Source organism: Leucoraja erinacea, chromosome 7, assembly GCF_028641065.1.
Source record: "Leucoraja erinacea ecotype New England chromosome 7, Leri_hhj_1, whole genome shotgun sequence".
Taxonomy (NCBI): domain Eukaryota; kingdom Metazoa; phylum Chordata; class Chondrichthyes; order Rajiformes; family Rajidae; genus Leucoraja; species Leucoraja erinaceus.
In genome coordinates, this window is record NC_073383.1 from 40,481,584 (window position 1) to 40,503,643 (window position 22,060).

Here is a 22,060-nt window from a genome sequence, read left to right on the forward strand (position 1 = left end):
GCAGGATGGAAATTGGTGGTGAAGTTGATGAAGTCAGTGAGTTCTGCATGGGTGCAGGAGGTAGAGTTCTGTTGTCAATGCTGTCGTCAACGTAACAGAGGTAGAGTTCGGGGATAGGGCCAGTGTATGCCTGGAACAGTGATTGTTCGACGTATCCTACAAAGAGGCCGGCATAGCTAGAGCCCATGACGTGCGTTCATTAGCTACGCCTTGAATTTGGAGGCAGTGGGAGGAGTCGAAGGAGAAGTTGTTGAGGGTAAGGACTAGCTCTGCTAGGCGGGGGAGAGTATTGGTAGATGGAAATTGGCTGGTTCTGCAGTCGAGGAAGAAATGGATGGCTTTAAGCCCTTCCTGGTGGGGGATGAAGGTGTAGAGTGACTGGACTTCCATAGTGTAGATGAGGGAGTGGGAGCCTGGAAAATGGAAGTCATTGAGGAGACGAAGAGCGTGTGAGGTGTCTTGGACATAGGTAGGGAGGGATTGGACTAGGGGTGATAGGATGGAGTCGAGGTATGTGGAAATTAATTTGGTGGGACATGAACAAGCAGAAACAATTGGTCTGCCAGGGCAGTTCTGTTTGCGGATTTTGGGGGAGAAGATAAAATCGAGCCATGCGGGGCTGGGGAACGATAAGGTTGGAGGCTTTAGAGGGCAGAGAGTCGGAAGTAATGAAATCAGTAATGGTGTTTGAGATTAAGGCCTGGTGCTCATCTGCTGGGTCATGGTCTAAGGATAAGTAGGAGGAGGTGTCTGAGAATTGCCACCTGGCCTCAGTCCGGTGGAGGTCAGCGCGCCAGACTACCACGGCACCTCCTTTATTGGTGGGTTTAATTATAAAGTCGGGGTTGCTGCAGAGTGAACGGACGGGAGTACGTTCAGGGAGGGAGATGTTAGAGTAAGTAAGGGGAGTGAAAAAGGTGAGGCCGTTGATGTCCCGCCGGCGGTTGGAAATGAAAAGGTCCAAAGAAGGTAGAGGGCCATCCATCCGGGGAAGTCCAAGATGAGGGGGTCCGTTGGAGATGGGCGAAGGGGTCATCACTGGGTGGGGAGGACTCCTTTCCCTAGAAAAAGGCCCGGAGGCTGAGGTGGTGGAAGAAGAGCCCAATTGCATGTTCATTTCCTGATATCAGCCCCTTACCCATGAAAATAAATTAAAAAACTGCATTTGCTGGGTATCTGAATGAAAACAGAAAATGCTGGAAACACTCTTCGGACAGGACAGAAACATGAACTCCATTCCTCTCCACAAACATTGTCTGGTCTGCTGAACATTTCCACTCCTTCTCCTATGTTTTCGTTCCTGACAGAGGGATTTTCATGTCTCTTACAAACTTTGACATTGCCCGATCACTTAATGAAAAGTGTGGAGAGTTCTATCATTGCCCAGCTAATGTTACCCCACTCCCCCACCCCTCCCCCAAACCTAAAACAGACATTTTTAATAAACAAAAGAGACTGACCAACTGCCCATGCTCAAAGTCATGCACAACTGTGAGCCCACTCAAAGTAATTCACCTCCAAAATGGTCAGAAAATAAAACAAGAAATATTATGCTTTTATGAATTTGCAGCCTAATGGGATTAAACATTTATAAACATGCCTGATGAAAATTCTGGAATTTCTCAACTGTTCCCCCAACTAAAAATAACCTTTAATAAGACCAGAACATCAATGTAATATTACACACCATTTTTCCTGCAAAGGGTGATGGCATTCCATTGATGACATTTTTATGATCCCCAACAGGATTCGAATTACAGTTTTACAGAGAATGGTTTTCATCATGTCTATATTTATATATCCAAAATAATCTTCCAAGCCTGTTCTTGATCGGACATCAGATGTAGATGCATCTTTCCTGTTAATTAAAGGAATTAATCGGCATAGCAACAACTACTTTTGGTAAGATGAACTCATCTTTTTCCCAGTCGTACACAGGATTGGAAGGAAATATTAAATATTAAAACATGGTACATGAGGTGGGTGCAGAAATTACAGCCTTATTCTGTGAGACCGTACAGAAAAACAATTAGAAAGGAGAAACCTCAGACAATTAATACACGTGACATATCATCTACGAAAAACAGAAACAATTTATGAAGTTCAGATTTTTAAATAATTTCTGATCTCATTTCACACAAACTAATAAATTTAGTTGTAACATAGCTCACACATCAGTAGAAAAAAACAGCTGCTCTTATTTTGCTTGTGATATAGATACTTATTTACTGTTTCCGTATGAATATATTTGTTACCTGCTCTGCCTCTGACAACATTTTTCGAAAGCTGATGGGCCACAGTGTTGGTCGCCTTTTTGACACCAACCCAACTTCAAATCTTATGACATAACCAACACTTTCAGGACATCATTATCATTTCAGCTCTTGGAAAACCGTGGGTTTGACTATCACTTCAGAGATTTGAACATCGTTTAAGCTGGCACATCCACTAATGAGGTTTACTGCCTATCAGATGAGATGTTAAATCAAGGTTCCACATGCCCTCTTTAGATGGAAGAGAAGCTCCTTTGACTAATAGTTATTTATCTATCAATCTCAGTAAAAAGATTATCTAGTCATTAGCACCTTGCTGTTTGTGATACCATAGAGGCTGCAAATTACATTGAACATACTTCATTGCGCTGAAAGAGTCAGTGCTGTACAGCACGGAAACTGGCCCTTTGGCCCACCTTGTCTCCTGTGGCAGTAGGTTAATTGAAGTGGTTCAAGATCATTACTGATGCAGGAGTTGATATGTGTTAGAACAATCTTTGAAATCACTTTATCGCAATAGACCTGAGTGCTGCAGGATGGTCGTCATTGAGGCGTCACCTTGCTCTTCTTGGGCACCGAATTATGAATGTCCTTTTAAAGCAGATGGAAACCACGGACCTCAGTAAAAAGAGGTTGAAGTTGTCCATGGAAACTCGCCAGGTTTTGCACAGGTTTTGAGAATGCAGTCAAGTATGCCATCAGAGCTGGAAGCTTTACGAGGGTTCGCCCTCATGAAGCATCTTCCCACGTCAGTCTCTGAGACGGAGATCACCGTGTTGCCGGGTCCCTGTGAAGGTACATCATTGTTGCAAAGCGAACGTAAAAGCATTCAGCTTGTCTGGTAATGACGCATCACTGTCACCTGAGCTACTCTGTGTCACTTTCTTGGAAGTAATGGTGTGTAGGCCCTACCACAGTTACTGAGCATCCAGTTTAGTCCAGAACTGTCTCTGCAATGGTGATGGCTTTCTGGAAGTCATACCTGCGCTTCTATACGACTCGAGATCATCTGACTTGATAATAGACAACAGACAATAGGTTCAGGAGTAGGCCATTCGGCCCCTCGAGCCAGCACCGCCAATCAATGTGATCATGGCTGATCATCTACAGTCAGTACCCCATTCCTGCCTCTCCCCATATCCCTTGAATCCACTATCTTTAAGAGCTCTGTCTAGCTCTCTCTTGAAAGCATCCAGAGAACCAGCCTCCACCAGGCAGAGAATTCCACTGACTCACAACTCTCTGTGTGAAAAAGTGTTTCCTCATCTCCTTTATAAATGGCTTACCCCTTATTCTTAAACTGTGGCCCCTGGTTCTGGACTCCCCCAACATGTTTCCTGCTTCTAGCGTGTCCAAACCCTTAATAATCTTATATGTTTCTGTAAGATACCCTCTCATCCTTCTAAATTCCAGAGTATACAAGCCCAGCCACTCCATTCTATCAACATATGACAGTCCCGCAATCCCGGGAATTAACCTGGTGAGCCTACGCTGCACTCCCTCAATGGCAAGAATGTCCTTCCTCAAATTTGGAGACCAAAACTGCACACACTACTCCAGGTGTGGTCTCACTAGGGCCCTGCACAACTGCAGAAGGACCTCTTTGCTCCTATACTCAACTCCTCTTGTTATGAAGGCCAACATGACATTTGCTTTCAAACCAAAGAACTGATTGTGGATTTTGGAAGAGGAAGGTTGAGGACCCACAATCTTGTTTACATCAATGGGACGATGGTGGAGTCAAAAACTTCAAATTCCTGGGTGTGCATATTTCCGACGATCTTTCCTGGACCCAGCACACTGATAAAATCATAAGAAAGCACATCAGCGCCTCTATTTCCTGAGAAGATTACGGAGATTCGGTATGTCAAAGAGGATTCTCTTGAACTTCTACAGGTGCACAGTAGAGCGCATGCTGACTGGTTGCATCGTGGCCTGGTTTGGCAACTTGAACGTCCAGGAGCGGAAAAGATTGCAAAAAGTTGTAAACACTGCCCAGGCCATCACCGGTTCTGACCTCCCCACCTTCGAAGGGATTTATCGTAGTCGCTGCCTCAAAAAGACAGCCAACATCATCAAAGACCAACACCATCCTGGCCACACACTCATCTCACCACTGCCATCGGGAAGAAGGTACAGGAGCCTGAGAACTGTAACGTCCAAGTTTAGGAAAAGCTTTTTCCTTGCAGCCATCGGGCTATTAAACACTACAACCTCATAAGTTCTTAACTACAATAGACGATTATTATTATTATTATTATTATTATTATTGCACTGTTATTGTTGGGGGGTTTTTCTAAGTTTTTGTTATATCATTTATTATGATTACATATTCTGTTGTGCTGCAGCAAGTTAGAATTTCATTGTTCTATCTGGGACATGTGACAATAAAACACTCTTGACTGGCTGCTGTACCTGCATGCTTACTTTCAGTGACTGATGAACAAGGACCCCCCCAGATCCCATTGTACTTAACTTTTCCCAACTTGACTCCATTTAGATAATAATAATCTGCCTTCCTGTTTTTGCCACCAAAGTGGATAACCTCACATTTATCCACATTAAACTGTATCTGCCATGCATCTGCCCACTCACCCAACCTGTCCAAGTCACCCTGCATCCTCATAGCCTTCTCTTCACAGTTCACAATGTCACCCAGCTTTGTGTCATTTGCAAATTTGCTAATGTTACTTTTAATCCCTACATCTAAATCATTAATGAATATTGTAAATAGCTGCGGTCCCAGCACCGTGACTACCACAAATATTGTCTTCAGTAAATCGCAGATCTCCTGGTTCATCCAAAGTTTCTGGTAAGGAACATTCTCCTCCATATATTTTCTTATAATGTCAAGGTTTTAAGGTTTCAAGATTTGTTTATTGTGACATGTACCAATTAAAGTACAGTAAAATTCAGATTGCCATACAGTCATACCAATAAAGAGCAATGAGACCCAAATATATTTTTAACATGAACATCCACCACAATGACTCCCCCACATTCCTCACTGTGATGGAAGGCAAAAATCTTGATGTATTTGTTTGTCCATTTTTGAATCCTTAATCATCACCCAGTCTACCATTCAAGCAGTCATAAACTTGAAACTCTGCCTCCCCTGACAAGCTCTATAGAATCCTTAACACTGGAGCTGTGCTCTTCAGTTGCAGCCTTAAGGGCCTGTCCCACTGTATGAGGTAATTCAAGAGTTCTTCCGAGTTCTCCCTTGGTTCGAGCTTGTGTAGTGTACGTAGCGATTCGTAGCGATAAGTACGTAGTGTAATGTACGTAGGAGCTCGTGGATGTCATCGTACGAGTAACGGTAGGTACTCTGGAAATCCGGTAAACTCGTGACGTTTTTTCAACTGTGAAAAATGTCCATGAGTGTAAAAATGCTCGTGATGAAAAAAATTGTTATTTTTTACTCGTACGAGCCCCTACGTACTCGCTACGTACATTACACAAGCTCGAATCGGGGGAGAACACGGGAGAACTCTTGAATTACTTCGTACAGTGGGACAGGCCCTTAAATGCAGGAAGAAGGAGCATAGCAGGAGGTCTGATTCTTCAAAGTACGGGTGAGGGATGGAGCATTAGGCAGTGGACTAGCAATGGGCGAGAGTGTTCAATCATCTGATGCTACAGGAGATATGCTGACGGTAGTTTGGAAGTTTCCTCTTAAAACTAGCCTTGTTGAGGTCTTTGGCAATAATAGAGAAGGTGTCAGGGTTGTTGACCACGGCGTACAATTTCTTAAGTAACCTAATGTCTGTCTGGGTGGGCTGTGCATTGCAGTCATGACAATGGAGATGATTCCATTGGGAGGTAGAAGGGACGGCATTTCACTGCTAGATTTTCCAGGTGGGGGGGGGGGGGGGGAGGAGGAGTTGCACGAGACTCTCATGTCGGGGCAGCGCCAAGAGATTACCGTGAGACATTCATCACTCAATTTTCCTGATGATGCATACTGGCCCACGCAATGGATCGAGAAACCTTCAGGCTGGAAGTCAGAGCCTGGAGTGCTGAGGATGAGCCATGTCTCGATGAAACAAAGTACTCAGCATCCCTTTGGTAAATAAATCTTCTCTTTAAGCCCTCAATTTTATTTACTGAGGCTATACATTGACCAAGAGCCTGCTATGGTTGGGAAGCTGGGTCATAGACCCACTCATTTCATTCTTATTTGGGGGCCACCTCGGTGGCCATGTTTCTGGGCACAATGAAGGCCTCCCGGAAACTGTATACTGTGCCTGAATGTTGCAGGGTTGCAATCTCTGTGTCCGTTGGGTGAGCATAAGATCGCTTATTCATCTAAAGGTCCAGAAGCCTGAGTTAGAGCACTGATTTATGCCATTTTTCTCAGAGTTTTAAGTTTAAAGAAAGGACATATTTATTCAGTCTGATGAAGGGTCCCAACTGAAACATTGTCTATCACAGATGCTGCCTAACCTGCTGAGTTCCTCCACCAGATAGACACAAAATGCTGGAGTAACTCAGCGGAACAGGCAGCATCTCTGGAGAGAAGGTATGGGTGAAGTTTCGGGTTGAGACCCTTCTTCAGACTGATGTCAGGGGAGAGGGAGATACATAGATAAGGAAGTGTAAGGTGTGAAAAGGTGTGAAAGGGGATGAAGTTCAAGGAAAATATACAATGACATTCACACCTTGCACTTCCTTATCTATGTCTGAAGGGGGGTCTTGTCCAGAAACGTCGCCCATTCTTTCTCTCCAGAAATGCTGCCTGTCCCACCGTGTTGCTCCAGCATTTTTTGTCTCTTCGGTTTAAACCAGCATCTGCAGTTCCATCCTACATGAGTTCCTTAAGCAGATTGTTTGTTACTGCAGTCTCTTGAGTTTCCATATTTAAGATTATCCTGCCCAGTTGCTAGCAAAATGTCACCACAATCTGGCAGCATTTTTCAAAAGAAAATCTATTTACACTACTTAAATCATGTATGTATGTAATTTCTCCATTGGCAGTCAATGACTTTCCACATCATTGGACACCTGGGTCTTAATTCTCCAAAGCTTGGCTGGTCAGCCACCGGAAGTGGCGGCGCTGGTAAATGGCTGCGGCTCACCTGCAGTCCGTTTGTCTTTACTTTTTTATGTTGTTTCTTTTTCGTTTTGTCTAGTTAGTTTTAGTTTTTGTTTTTAGGTTGTATTTATGTGGGGGGAGGGGGGGGGTTGAAACGGGGCTTGCTGTCTCTCCCTTCGGGGGGATACGACTTTTTTGTCGTATCCCCCTTCTCTGCCTCCGTCTGCGCTGAGGCCTAATGGCGGAGCTGGCGGCCTCGTGACTCCGGAGGCAGAGCAAGTCAGGACTTGCCCTGGGCTCGCTCCCGTGAGGGTGGCCCAGCTCGGGGCTGAGACTCTCCCGTGAGAGCGGCCCAGCTCGAGGTGGAATGGCGCTCCCGTCGGAGCGGCCCAGCTCGAGGGTGGAACGGCACTCATGTGAAGGCGATCCGGCTCGGGGCTGGAACGGTGCTCCGGTGGCTGGGACGGTGCTTCAGTGGCTGGGACGGCGTTCTGGCTTCGACCACCCCGGGCCGCGGTGTTTGAGCCGGCCTGTTTGCGGGGTTCGGTGAGCCGCGGTACTGTTTGTGCCATCGCCCGGTGGGGTATCGCCTCAGTGCAGAGGGAGAAGAGGAAGGAAGAGACTGCAGCCCTAAGATTTTTGCCTCCATCACAGTGAGGAGGTGCTTGGAGGACTCACTGTGATGGATGTTAATTTGTGTTTAGTGTTGTTTATTATTGTATGATTGTATGTATGACTGCAGGCACGAAATTTCGTTCAGACCGTAAGGTCTGAATGACAATAAAGGTATTCTATCTTCTATCTATCTTCTATCTTACTAACCTCATGCCTTAAAATTCTCCCAGTTGTTTAATGACATTTCCTTTTCACTTTTTTTCTGTCAATGTAATCCTTTAGATACAGTAAACCCTCGTTATAATGGAACATAGTGGGGGGTCCGTTATTGTCAATTGTCCTCTATAACTGAGTACGGCTTTGTCATTGTATGTAATTGACACAAAGAACTGCAGATGATGGTTAATCCACAAAAGGACACAAACTGCTGGAGTAACTGAGCAGTTCAGGCAGCATCCCTGGAGAACATGGATAGGTGACGTCGGGACCTTTCTTCAGACTGATTCAGTTCGCGGAGATCCTCTGGCACTATGTGTTGTTTCGTCTTAAAACTGGGCACGGATGCCGCTGGTCTGCGTCAGTTAACCCTTCTTCACCAACTACTGCAGCTGGTGTTGCGGCTCACGTTGTCGCCCCTACCGACGGCGCTTTCTTCGGGACGCCACCACCGACAGGACACGCTCGCTCGCTGTGGGGCTCTCGCCACCCCCCACCGACTACCCCTTCTTCCTGATGGCAGTCCCTTTGTCCACTCTGACGCCTCCTCTTCCATCATGCCCACAGTTGCCGGCATCTTCCAAGGTGGAGTATGTCGGCAACACCAGGGAAGGAGGAGAAGGAGGTGGCAGTGAAGAAGGGAGTGGCGAGTGGGCAGAGCGACAGGAGAAAGAGGAGGAGATGGTTGTGGAGAGGTGGATTGGACAAAGCAACAGGAGAAAGAGGTGGAGACGGCAGTTGAGGGGAGGGAGAGAAAGATGCCACGTGGACGGACACAAAGAACTGCAGATGATGGTTAATCCACAAAAGGACACAAACTGCTGGAGTAACTGAGCAGTTCAGGCAGCATCCCTGGAGAACATGGATAGGTGACGTCGGGACCCTTCTTCAGACTGATTCAGTTCGCGGAGATCCTCTGGCACTATGTGTTGTTTCGTCTTAAAACTGGGCACGGATGCCGCTGGTCTGCGTCAGTTAACCCTTCTTCACCAACTACTGCAGCTGGTGTTGCGGCTCACGTTGTCGCCCCTACCGACGGCGCTTTCTTCGGGACGCCACCACCGACAGGACACGCTCGCTCGCTGTGGGGCTCTCGCCACCCCGCACCAACTACCCCTTCTTCCTGATGGCAGTCCCTTTGTCCACTCTGACGCCTCCTCTTCCATCATGCCCACAGTTGCCGGCATCTTCCAAGGTGGAGTATGTCGGCAACACCAGGGAAGGAGGAGAAGGAGGTGGCAGTGAAGAAGGGAGTGGCGAGTGGGCAGAGCGACAGGAGAAAGAGGAGGAGATGGTTGTGGAGAGGTGGATTGGACAAAGCAACAGGAGAAAGAGGTGGAGACGGCAGTTGAGGGGAGGGAGAGAAAGATGCCACGTGGACGGAGTGACGGGAGAAGAGGAGGATGCGGCAGTGGACAGGGAAGAGGAAAAAGTGACAGCTAACAGGAAGAAGAAGCAGCTTGTGAGAGGGAGGGAGCCCCATGATGGCAAAGCGTGTTCTGTCGATGACAGCAGCCTGAAGAAAGTGCGGCCCCATGGGCTGCAACTTGAGCCGCAACAACAGCCGTGTCAAACTGACCATGCGATGTGTGAAGAAGGGCTCGCTGGTGCACCAAGCGAGCTGGGGGTAACGTCAGTATTTGGAGCTGTAAGTGGCTGAGGAGGCAGTGGGACCCGGGGGGTCCGTCCGCTATAACGAAAGTCTGCGATAAAGGAGTCGGCTAAACCAAGGGTTTACTAAATCTATTTAAAAGTCTTTGTTCTTTACAACTCCCTCAAATAACCAAATCCAACCTACGTCAACAGATCTCATTCCAACACTTTGTCCTTGCATATCTTCCTCTCCCATACCAGTTCTGGCCTCCTCTGCATCCATCTTTTGTTCTCAATTGCAGAGCTTACAGTCATCACAATCAAACTGTGTGGAGCACTCTACACAATCCAATATTGAAAGCCTGATTGTCTACAATTAGTTCAAGACACAAGGGACTGCAGATGCTTTAATATGGAGCAATAAACATTCTGCTGGAGGAACTCCGTGGGTCAAGCAGCATCTGTGGGGGACATGAATTGTTAACATCTTGAGTCGAGACCCTGCATCACTACTTCCTTTTCCCCCACAGATGCTGCTTGACCTGTTGAGTTCCTCAGCACATTGTTTGTTGCTGTACAATAACTTCCTAACCTGATTGCTCTTTCCATTTTCCCCTGTCCGGAATTGATAGCATGCTTGTTGCAATATGATAGTCCCTTTATGTTTGTTCCTCAGATTAACCCATGAAACCTTTCCAATTGACCTTTCCAGCATGGTGTACCCCCCTCCCAGTTTTAATTAATTCCTTCACAAACATCTGTTCTATTCTTCTCTGCAGTCAAAAATCCATTCACTTTTCTGCGTCCTGAAAACAGAGAAGCCCCCCCCCCCCTCCCCTCTTGCACATCATCGCTAGGACAGCTCCAGTAATGGCCATGATATCATACTTGTCTGCATCCTCAAATCATCACCCACAAAATGTTGAGGTACAGCATAAATCTATATCTGCATTTAGAGAGGTGGAAGATCATCAACAATCACCATGGATTTGGTTAGCACGTATTATTTCTGACCCATTAAATGAATATTTCTGAAGAGGTAGCAAAAGAGGTTCAATGAGAGTTCTTCATTAGATGTAGTCCATGTGGAAAAGTAAAGCATTTTACAGAGTAGATTGATCGGGGAAGTAAAAGCCTATAGAATCCATGGGGAGTGGCATGTTGGATTAGACATTGGGTTAGTGGGAGAAAGTAAAGTATAATGTTCAACACGAATTTTACTATCTGTAGGACTGGGTGCAGGGCTCAGTATTGGGTCCTTTACCTTTCATGGTATATATTAATGATTTTGATATTATGAAGATTGCAGATGATACTAAACGTCAAAATTGTGAGAGATAAGTTCTGGGCTGCAGTAAGGTGTCAATAGAGCCATCAAAATGGCAAATAGATTCCGGTCCAGAGAAGGTTGAGGTAATATATTTAGGAAGATGAACAAGGTATGGGAATCTGTTCTTTTCCCCCAGTTTTCTACCATACATCCTGTTGCATTAGACTAAGCATGCAACTTTAGATTGTCCAACTCAATGTTTTGTTAATTTGCTTGAATAGCTAACATTGGTTACGCAATGCTAAAATTGCGATTGCCAAATCAAAATAAACACATGATATCTATTTTCAATATTACCAAAGAATTTTCAAATCATTCTCATAAGCCAGCTCTAAACTAGAGATGGTTGCGGCTGGAAGATCTAAGGTCAAACTCACAGTGGTCAACTGAAGTTAGGGCTGAAACTGGATGTTTTTAAAGCAAAGTACAATTTGCAGCTATTAAAACAAACACATACAAAGAGAAAACTTCACAGAATGGTTAACATATAGTTTTTCACAAATCAGCACTGGAAATTTCCACTGGCCCTCGTGGACAGTCACAGGTCAATTCTCACTCCCGAGGAAAACACCATGAGCTTTAACCTACTGCTTCCTCAGCATTCATCAGTTGACCCGTGTTTTCTTTACATAGATAAACCCAGGGCATGTGAAGATTGCAAAAGGTTAATGTGACCCAGATGCTCTTTTTCTTCCCTTCTTAATATCCAACAGTGAGAACATGACCGCAAATTAACTGAGACTTCACACTGAAAAACCTTATTTTACAAAAGCGGAGTTAAGGTCAGTATAATTATATCCAAACAGGCAATCAATAAATTGTACCCAAGTATCATTTCCTTTATTTCCAATTTCCATTTTTCCTCTGGCCAAAAAGCAATAAACAATCCCCACCATGTACAATCCCCACTTTGTCACTGTTCAAGACTGGGCCTGAGAGCATCAGAACATACAGTTGCAATGTCACTAAACACAGTCCCAACTGTACACATGTTCTCCATTAGCATTATTGCTTAAACATTGGAAAGAGCTACACCCAACCAAGGTCCTGCAACTCAACCTTCCCAAGTGCTGGAACACAACATGAGTACAAATGTGAATTATGACTTTGCTAAAGAAGATCAGTTCAAGTCGGTTCACATCCAGGAACATTTCTTTGTTTATAAGAGATCTCCAACCCCTGATCACACTTATTCAATGAGTCAGGTGGCCACGTTGATGTGGGAACTAGCACCCCAAGGATGCAGTGCAAAATAAACCAGTTAGCAAATGAAGACAGCTTATTTCCACGAGCAGTAGCTCTACTCAACAACCAAAAGTCTGTAGCCTCCTTTTGCTCTGGTATTTTATTTCATTCTTCATATGTTTAAATTATAATGTTTTATTCTTAATTGTTTACCGTATATCGTGTTGTTACTTGCAAGCAAAGCACCAAAGCAAATTCCTTGTATGTATACATACTTGCCAAATAAAATGTATTTATGTTAATGTTTCAATTAAATTCAAATCAAGAAAGATAGAAAGCATTCAATGATATTTAAACATTCAGGTAGAGACTTAGACAATGGACTACAACAATATCTGAAAATGTAAACCAAATTCCAGGTTCAGTGGATTGAACTAATGCATTTTATAAGTGGGTGAAAGTTGTCGTGGTGACTTTAACCAGGCTTAAATTTTACCAGAATGCCAGAAGCCACTGACAATATGGACAACTTAGCTTAGTTTTGTTTAGTTTGTACCGTGTGCTTACCAGTCAGTGGAAAGACTATACATGATTACAATCGAGTCATCCACAGTGTACAAATACATGATAAAAGGAATTCAGTTTAGTGCAAAATAAAGTCCAGTGAAGTCAGATTAAAGATAGTCCAAGGGTCTCCAGTAAGGTAGATAGTAGCTCAGGATCACTCTCTAGTTGTTGATAGGATGATTCAGTTGCCTGATAATAACTACCACATTTGTATAAGGGTAAGAGGGTGCACATATACCCACAGCATTAAGTTCAACTCAACATGTATTGTGGCAGCAGAGTGCATTGAGTGCAGACTAATATGCATCAACTCTGCTTTGTGCAAGCAGTCTACTTACTGGCTTTCAGCGCGGAGTGGGTAACTTCGATTTCTCCTGTAATGGGTTGAAAAGCTGCAAGCTGAGCTGCAAGCTCTCTCTCAAACGTGTCCGGACTATGCCTGTCAGTCACACTGCCATCGGCGACTTCATCCGCACGATGTGCCTCGTGTTCTTCATACACAGCCACAAGCTGCAGGAAAACAAAGATAAAGTTAAAGAACATAAGCAGGAGTTATTATTTTGCATCTTGTATGTTTATGGCACCTTCAATCTGGTAATCGTTATGTTAATTTCACCAACATAATTGAAAACCACTTCTGAAAATGTACCCGTGGAGTTTGAGGTTAATGTTGGTGAAACCTTTACTGGTTTAACATGAAATTCCATAATGTAATAAACACCCATCAACCAGTATCTTTACCTCATATTAGACTAATTTTAGATTGAATTTGCCACTATCCCTTGGATCTTGTGGGCTTTTACACCTTTTGACCAGTATGCCATCTGGCACCTTGTAAATAGACATACTGAAACGCATGCTGACCACACACTGGCATAATTCACCCTCTGATTAAGGGGACAACCAACCAAAAAAGATGCCATAATAAAATGTAACTAGGTATTGCAGTACCTTTTGCTTCACAAGTAAGAATAAAGATGCTGGAAACATGTACTTCATGATTGGATTGTTTTCTCTGGAGTATTGAAGACTGATGGGCAACCTGTTAAGATACATCAAATTCTGAGGAATATCAAATACTAGAGGGCATAGAGCAAAGGTGTGAGGGGAAAGTTCAAGAAGACGTCCAAGGCAATTATTTTTACAGTCAAGACTGTTTTATTGTCTTATGTCCCAGATAGAACAATGAAATTTTTACTTGCTGCAGCACAACAGAATATGTAAACATAGTACACTGTAAACAATATGATAAACGAGAGAAAAAAAAGTTCAGTGTGTATATATATACACATACTCACAAGTACACACACACACACACATATGTATACATATATATATATCTATACTATTATAAAACTCTTGATCTTGGATGTTTATGTTGTGTTTGTTTGCTTGTTAGTTTGCTTGTGTGTTTGATTCACATCTCCTCGAAAACCCGATGTGCTAACGGTGAAAATTTTACATATTCCGGTAGAGATTTACCTCATGATCTCAAAAATAGCCTCATTTGAAAATTTGATTAATTATTTCCCGACTTATTTCTTGAAATTCTTCACCAATCTGAGATCTTTTTAAAATCTAACGAGCTAAAGCGAGCTGATGACTTCACAATGGCTCTGCTCCTCGTGGCCAGCTGCGCAGAGTTTTCAACGTTCAGCCTGCTGGCCGCCCGCTTGCCGTGGGCCCCACAGCCCACTCGCCATGGGCCCTGCAGCCCGTTCGCTGTGGGCCCCGCAGCCCACTCCCCGCCCAGCTCCCCTCCCCCCCTACTCCTCTCCCCCCCTCTCCACCCCCTCTTCCTCTATACCCCCTCCTCTCTCCCCCCTCCTAATAATAATATATCTTTTATTGTCATTGCACATTAGCGCAACGAGATTTGGGCTTTCCTCTCTACCCCCTCCTCTCTCCATCCCTCTCTCCACCCCACCTTACTTCCCTCCTTCTCTCTCCCCCCTACTCTCTCTGCCCCCTCATCCCTCCCCTCCCCCCTCCCTCTCTCTCCCCCTCCCCCTCTCACCCTCCTCTCTCCCCTTCCCCCCTCTCTCCCCCCTGCTCTCCCTCCCCCAACCCCCTCTCCCTCCTTTTCCCCTCTCTCCCCCTTCCCCCTCTGTTATTATTATTATTATTATTATTGCACTACTATTGTTTGTTTTTGAGTATGTGTGTACGTGTACGTGTGTGTGTGTGTGTGTGTGTGTATATATATATATATTTATACACACACACGTACAGACACTCAAAAAAACATAATAATAATTAATAATAATAATAATAATAATAATAATAATAATCTGTTGTAGTTCAGAGCTTATTTGAGGTTGTAGTGTTTAATAGCCTGATGGCTGTAGGGAAGGAGCTGTTCCTGAACCTGGACGTTACATATTTCAGGCTCCTGTCCCTTCTAACCGATGGCAGTGGTGAAATGAGTGTGTGGCCAGGATGGTGTGGGTCGCTGATGATGCTGGCTGCCTCATCAGTGATTGGTAGGTGATGGAATGTGGTGTCAGGGAAGGTGGTAGAACAGGATTTGATAGGACCATTTCAGAGACATTTAAATACACGAGCAGGCATGGAATAGAGGGATGCAGGCCATGTGCATGCAAAAGGGATTCATTCAATTGGCATCATCATCAGCGCAGACATGATGGTGCCTGCACTGTGCATTTTTATGGTGACACATGGAACTGCAGATGCTGGTTTACAAAAGATGACACACAGGAAGCTGGAGTAACTCAATGGATCAGGCAGCATCTCTGAAGAACATGCATAGGTGATGTTTCCAGGACTCTGAAGGGTCCTGACCAAAAAACATCACCTATGCATATTCGAGTCTGAAGAAGGGTCCCGACCTGAAATGTCACCTATCTATGTTCTTCAGAGATGCTGTCTGACTTACTGAGTTACTCCAGCGTTTTGTGTTTGCGCTTTTCTATGTTCTACAATCTAAGTTCTAATTTTCCTCTTTGTTACCAACTCTACCGAAATATCAAGTCTAAATGAAATTGTTGAAATGGTGGTCACATTTGGTGATACAGGCTAACCAATTTCCCACGGCTCCAAAACAAGCTCTGCGGGGCTTGTTGGTACATCAATGCAAAAATAAAAGGTAACCAAACAAATCAATAGACAAATTAGTCGGGATGCACAACATGATGTGGACAGTGGGAAATCTGACTACATGGAACAAAGGTTCAGCTAATTGGTCTTAGATCCATAGCTAACTGAACAAAGTGAAACATGAACCATTCACAATTCCCAAGATCATTATCATTTGCTTCCTAATGTTCAAATAACAAGATGTGATACTGTAGGTCTTCACTTCAATCAGTTTTAAGGAAAACTTTCAAACAATACCTGCAGCTCAAAGAATCATGTGGCTGCCTTGTCACAACTCTTTGTATTTAAATTGTGCAGTTAATGTTCCAAAATGTTCCAGTAAGTTTCACAAGGGCATCGCCGAACACAATTTGACCAAACTCCTTTAGCTATTACCGGCGGTAAAAACTATGCACTTCTTGAAGGAAGCAGAAACCCGGAGAACTGAAGGTTTGGAGGCAAGTTCAGATATAGAAGTGAATTAAGAATGATCCTAAAATAAGAACCAGGCCAATTATGGGACAGGTTAAGGAGTATTTCTTCACGTAGCATGGTGGAAATCAGGAGAGCTACAAGAAAGCCAAGTAGACTTAGACTGAGTTCCTCCCACACTGTTGAGTGCATTGGGCAGCAAGCTTTCGCTATTCTGTTCAGTTATGTGCGACGTCTTCCACCGTCAATAGGCTTGTGTCCCGGGCTTCCAAATCCTTCTGGAATGTTCGCCTCCATGTGACTTTTGGTCGGCCTCTTTTCTTTATTCTGTCAGGTTGCCTTGTCATTGCTATCTTAGGTGCACGTTCTGGTGACATTCTGAGTACATGTCCTGCAAATTTCATCCTGCGTACCTCTATGTCCTGGCTGAGAGGCTTTGTTGCAGCTTCACGGTAGATCTCCTCGTTTGTGATGTGGTCTCTGTAGCTAGTCTTCAGGATCTTCCTCAAGCAGCATTGTTGGGATGCATTCAATTTCATTTTTATCTTCACATTGATTTTCCATGTCTCATTGGCATAGAGGGCTGTAGGGAGGACTACGGACGGGAAGAGCTTGACTTTTAGCATCATGGATATCCCGCCACTAGACCATATTGGCTACATTTGACTGAAGACTGATGCAGCTGTACCAATTCGAGAGTTGATGTCGACCTCTACATCTCCATCTACTGTGAACATGCTGCAAAAATAGGTAAATCTTGTGGCGCTTTCCACAGGTTCCCCATTGATTATCAATTGGTCTATTGGCTGCTGGTCTCCAGTCTGCATGGTCTTAGTCTTCTGGCAGCTGATCTTTAATCCAACCTATGATGCATTCTCCTCCAGTGCGGTTGTCATCTCTTGAAGGGTGTGTCTTGACTCTGCTAGTAGTGCAATGTCATCAGCAAAATCTAGGTCTGTGAGGCGTCTTCCTGTTCTCCACGGTATTCCAAAGTCAGGTTTGTTCATTGTCTTCCGCATGACACAGTCGATCATGACAATAAACAGTAAGGGGGATAGAAGACAACCATGTCTTACCCCTGTGACAATGTCAAAGAATTCTGTGCCAAGTAGGCGGGAGTTCATTGCAAATTTCAAAAGATTTTTTTAGTTGAGAGATTAGGTGGGAAAATTAAGATGATATAAATCAGCTAATTGAATGGCCCTAGGTAGATTAGGGTGACAATTCCAGCACACTCTAAGCATCACAGGGGATAATAACAAGCTGTGGCTTAGACAGCCAAAGCCATATGGCCTTCACAAGAGAGGGGTAAATCAGCCTTGGGAATCTTACACCATCTGGATAGATTAAAGCATAGTCAATCGCAAAACGATCTCAACATTCCTGGCTCATAAAATAACACATGCTGACAATTGGGACTATATCAGCGCTTTAGCGAAACAGGATGGAAACAAGCCCACCGAGTCCACGCCGACCATTGATTACCCGTTCACACGAGTTCTATGTTATCCCACTTTTGCATCCACTCCTTCCACACCAGGGCCAATTTACAAAGGCCAATCAGCCTACAAACTCGCACCTCTTTTGGATGTAGGGGGAAATTTGAGCACACGGTGGAAACCCATGCAGTCAGAGAGAATGTGCAAACTCCAGACAGCACCCAAGGTCAGGATCAAACCCTAGTCTCTGACGCTGTGAGGCAGCAGCTTTACCTGCTGCACCATATTCTGATAGGGATGTCAGAAAATGTATTCATCTGATATCATACATGATTGCTTAAAGAAAGAACAATTATATACATTTACTTATGAGATGTGGCTGACTGTCTTGTTATAGAAGGGAAGCATAAGCATAAGATATCAAACACTATACAAAAATAGTTTCCACAATGTACGACAAATATGTTCTCTGTAGAGTGTGACCAGAAAGGTTAAAAACACTGTTAGTTTAGTATGCAGCTGATTTGATTTCTTGAATGCTTAGAGAAATTGTACAGCTCTTCCTGCTTTAGCAGTTTACTTACAGGTATTTCCCTCAACTGAGTGATTCAAAGTGCAGAAAATCCCTAATATACATCATTTTGGGTTAAAAGGAAGCAGCGTGCACAAATTGGTTCCTTTTTATGTTCCACTTCTCCCGCAGCTCTTCTCTCGTGGTAGTCCAGACATTGCAGACAGGCTAATGGCCATCGCTCAAATCTATTGAATCCCCCTCAAAAACAATCCTCAAAGTCAATGAAAACCAAATTTAAATTCTGTTATTTTCTACAGGCAGGCTACAAAGCAATTAAAACATTTACAGCACGGGTTCATTTACAATGACAATGTTCACAGGAATGCCAGAAAATGTATTAATCGGATGTCATGCATGAAGTGCAGCCACATTCAGCCCACTGTGCATTTGGGAAGTTTTGAGAAACCACACTGAAAAATCATTATATTTGAGAGGGCAGGTTAAGACTGGGCTTTCATCAGCTTGTCACATATGCTTCCTTTTAGAGTATTTAACTTTAAGTGCTACTACTCTCGACATCCTCCGGGAGGCGAGTTCTTTTAAAGACAAATAATTCCATTCAGTGCCCATCTAAAATAAAGCAGTTGTGCAGTGTGAATGGGAAATGTGACCTCTTATTCTTCTCTGGTGCTTTTAGGAATACATCATTGGCAAACAATATAACATTTTAGAACTCACTGTATCACTGATGATTATTTTTACTTCTATCCCCCCATCTCCAAAGAAGGAAGGGTGAGAAAGAAAGAGATTAGTTAAAACAAATGTAGATCCCTTGCAGTCAGTAACAGGTGAGTTGATCATGGGGAACAAGGATATGGCGGACCAATTGAATAACTACTTTGGTTCCGTCTTCATTAAGGAAGACATAAATAATCTGCCCGAAATAGCAGGGGACCGCGGGTCAAAGTTGGAGGAATTGAGTGAAATCCAGGTTAGCCGGGAAGTGGTGTTGGGTAAATTGAATGGATAAAAGGCCGATAAATCCCCAGGGCCAGATGGGCTGCATCCCAGAGTACTTAAGGAAGTAGCTCCAGAAATAGTGGATGCATTAGTAATAATCTTTCAAAACTCTTTAGATTCTGGAGTAGTTCCTGAGGATTGGCGGGTAGCAAACGTAACCCCACTTTTTAAGAAGGGAGGGAGAGAGAAAACGGGGAATTACAGACCAGTTAGTCTAACATCGGTAGTGGGGAAACTGCTAGAGTCAGTTATTAAAGATGGGATAGCAGCACATTTGGAAAGTGGTGAAATCATTGGACAAAGTCAGCATGGTTTTACAAAAGGTAAATCATGTCTGACGAATCTTATAGAATTTTTCGAGGATGTAACTAGTAGCGTGGATATGGGAGAACAAGTGGATTGTGGTGTATCTGGACTTCCAGAAGGCTTTCGACAAGGTCCCACATAAGAGATTAGTATATAAACTTAAAGCACACGGCATTGGGGGTTCAGTATTGATGTGGATAGAGAACTGGCTGAGAAACAGGAAGCAAAGAGTAGGAGTAAACGGGTCCTTTTCACAATGGCAGGCAGTGACTAGTGGGGTACCGCAAGGCTCAGTGCTGGGACCCCAGCTATTTACAATATATATTAATGATCTGGATGAGGGAATTGAAGGCAATATCTCCCAGTTTGCGAATGACACTAAGCTGGGGGGCAGTGTTAGCTGTGAGGAGGATGCTAGGAGACTGCAAGGTGACTTGGATAGGCTGGGTGAGTGGGGAAATGTTTGGCAGATGCAGTATAATGTGGATAAATGTGAGGTTATCCATTTAGGTAGCAAAAACAGGAAAGCAGACTATTATCTCAATGGTGGCCGACTAGGAAAAGGGGAGATGCAGCGAGACCTGGGTGTCATGGTACACCAGTCATTGAAAGTAGGCATGCAGGTGCAGCAGGCAGTGAAGAAAGCGAATGGTATGTTAGCTTTCATAGCAAAAGGATTTGAGTATAGGAGCAGGGAGGTTCTACTGCAGTTGTACAGGGTCTTGGTGAGACCACGCCTGGAGTATTGCGTACAGTTTTGGTCTCCAAATCTGAGGAAGGACATTATTGCCATAGAGGGAGTGCAGAGAAGGTTCACCAGACTGATTCCTGGGATGTCAGGACTGTCTTATGAAGAAAGACTGGATAGACTTGGTTTATACCCTCTAGAATTTAGGAGATTGAGAGGGGATCTTATAGAAACTTACAAAATTCTTAAGGGGTTGGACAGGCTAGATGCAGAAAGATTGCTCCCGATGTTGGGGAAGACCAGGACAAGGGGTAACAGCTTAAGGATAAAGGGGAAATCCTTTAAAAACCGAGATGAGAAGAACTTTTTTCACACAGAGAGTGGTGAATCTCTGGAACTCTCTGCCACAGAGGGTAGTTGAGGCCAGTTCATTGGCTATATTTAAGAGGGAGTTAGATGTGGCCCTTGTGGCTAAGGGGATCAGAGGGTATGGAGAGAAGGCAGGTACGGGATACTGAGTTGGATGATCAGCCATGATCATATTGAATGGCGGTGCAGGCTCGAAGGGCCGAATGGCCTACTCCTGCACCTAATTTCTATGTTTGCTATGTTTCTATGATTATCAGCTCAAATTATCCAACTATCTATCGAGGCACAGAATCATTCACAGTCATTCAGACCCATCATGCTTCACTGCTACTTCAAAACAAAATGTATAACTACATCACTTTGCAAAAAATAAATGATTAAGTGCACCAACCATCAGGCTATTGGATACTAACTCCAAACTACGAACTGCTTTAATTGTACTAGGGACTTGGAGCTTTGTTTTTGTCTTTGCACCATATTGCTTGTGTGTTTCTATATATTGAACTTCTTCTGTGTTTAGTATGGGGTCCACTAAGTACGATGTTTATATATTCTCACTGCTGCAAGTGAGAATTTCATTGTTCCGTTTTGGAACAAATGACAATAAAACTCGCAACTTGATTAATGAGGACAAATCAAAGGGAGAAGAAAAAAAAGGACCTCATAGATTTGAAGTAGAGTTGATGACGTATTAATCTAAGCATGGCAACCAAGAAGCATACTACAAAATCATACAAGTACGAGGGCAGCACAGTGACGTAACGGTAGAGCTGCTGCCCGTGCAGTACTCCCTCACAATGGTACTTAAGCGTCAACACAGCTAAGGGGCCAAATAAGGTCTCCCAGAGTAAGGAGGATATCCACTAGTGAGTGCTGCTGATAGGCACATTCCAACATGCTAAGTAATCCAATGAAACTCTATGCAATCACAATAAAGGCTTTGTGGTGACGATAAAAGATAAGTACTTTATTAATCCCCTTATTCAGGGGAAATTCAGATGTCCTTGCAGCACACTAATAAAAATACAACATAGCATTCAAGAAGTTTAACATTAAAACATAAAAACATCCCCCCACAGTAGTTCCCACTGTGGGGGAAGGCACAAAGTCCAGTCGCCATCCTCTTGTCCACCCAGAGTCGGGCCTATTGAGGCCTCCACAGTCGCCATTACGGGGCCCGATGTTCCCGGCCGTTCTCGCCGGATGATGGTACTCCGGCGTCGGGAGAACCCTCAGCGGCTTGGGGTGCCAGGAACGGCCGCCTTCTTACCAGAGACCGCAGCTTCACAAGCCAACAGACTGCGCTGGACGAAGCTTCACACACTGGCGATCTCGGCAAGAGATCCCAGGCTCCGGAATGTAAAGTTCAGCGCCGCAGCTGG

General features: G+C 44.2%; 1 protein-coding gene across 2 annotated transcripts in view; it reads right to left on the bottom strand.

The window, feature by feature from the left end:
* The window catches only part of pard3bb (par-3 family cell polarity regulator beta b), a 1,003,167-nt gene that overhangs the window by 665,641 nt on the left and 315,466 nt on the right, over positions 1–22,060 (bottom strand). For both annotated transcript variants that reach the window (XM_055638338.1, XM_055638337.1), the window contains exon 3: positions 13,153–13,324. In XM_055638338.1, coding sequence (XP_055494313.1) covers positions 13,153–13,324 — 172 coding nt within the window. The remainder of the gene's footprint in view (positions 1–13,152; positions 13,325–22,060) is intronic.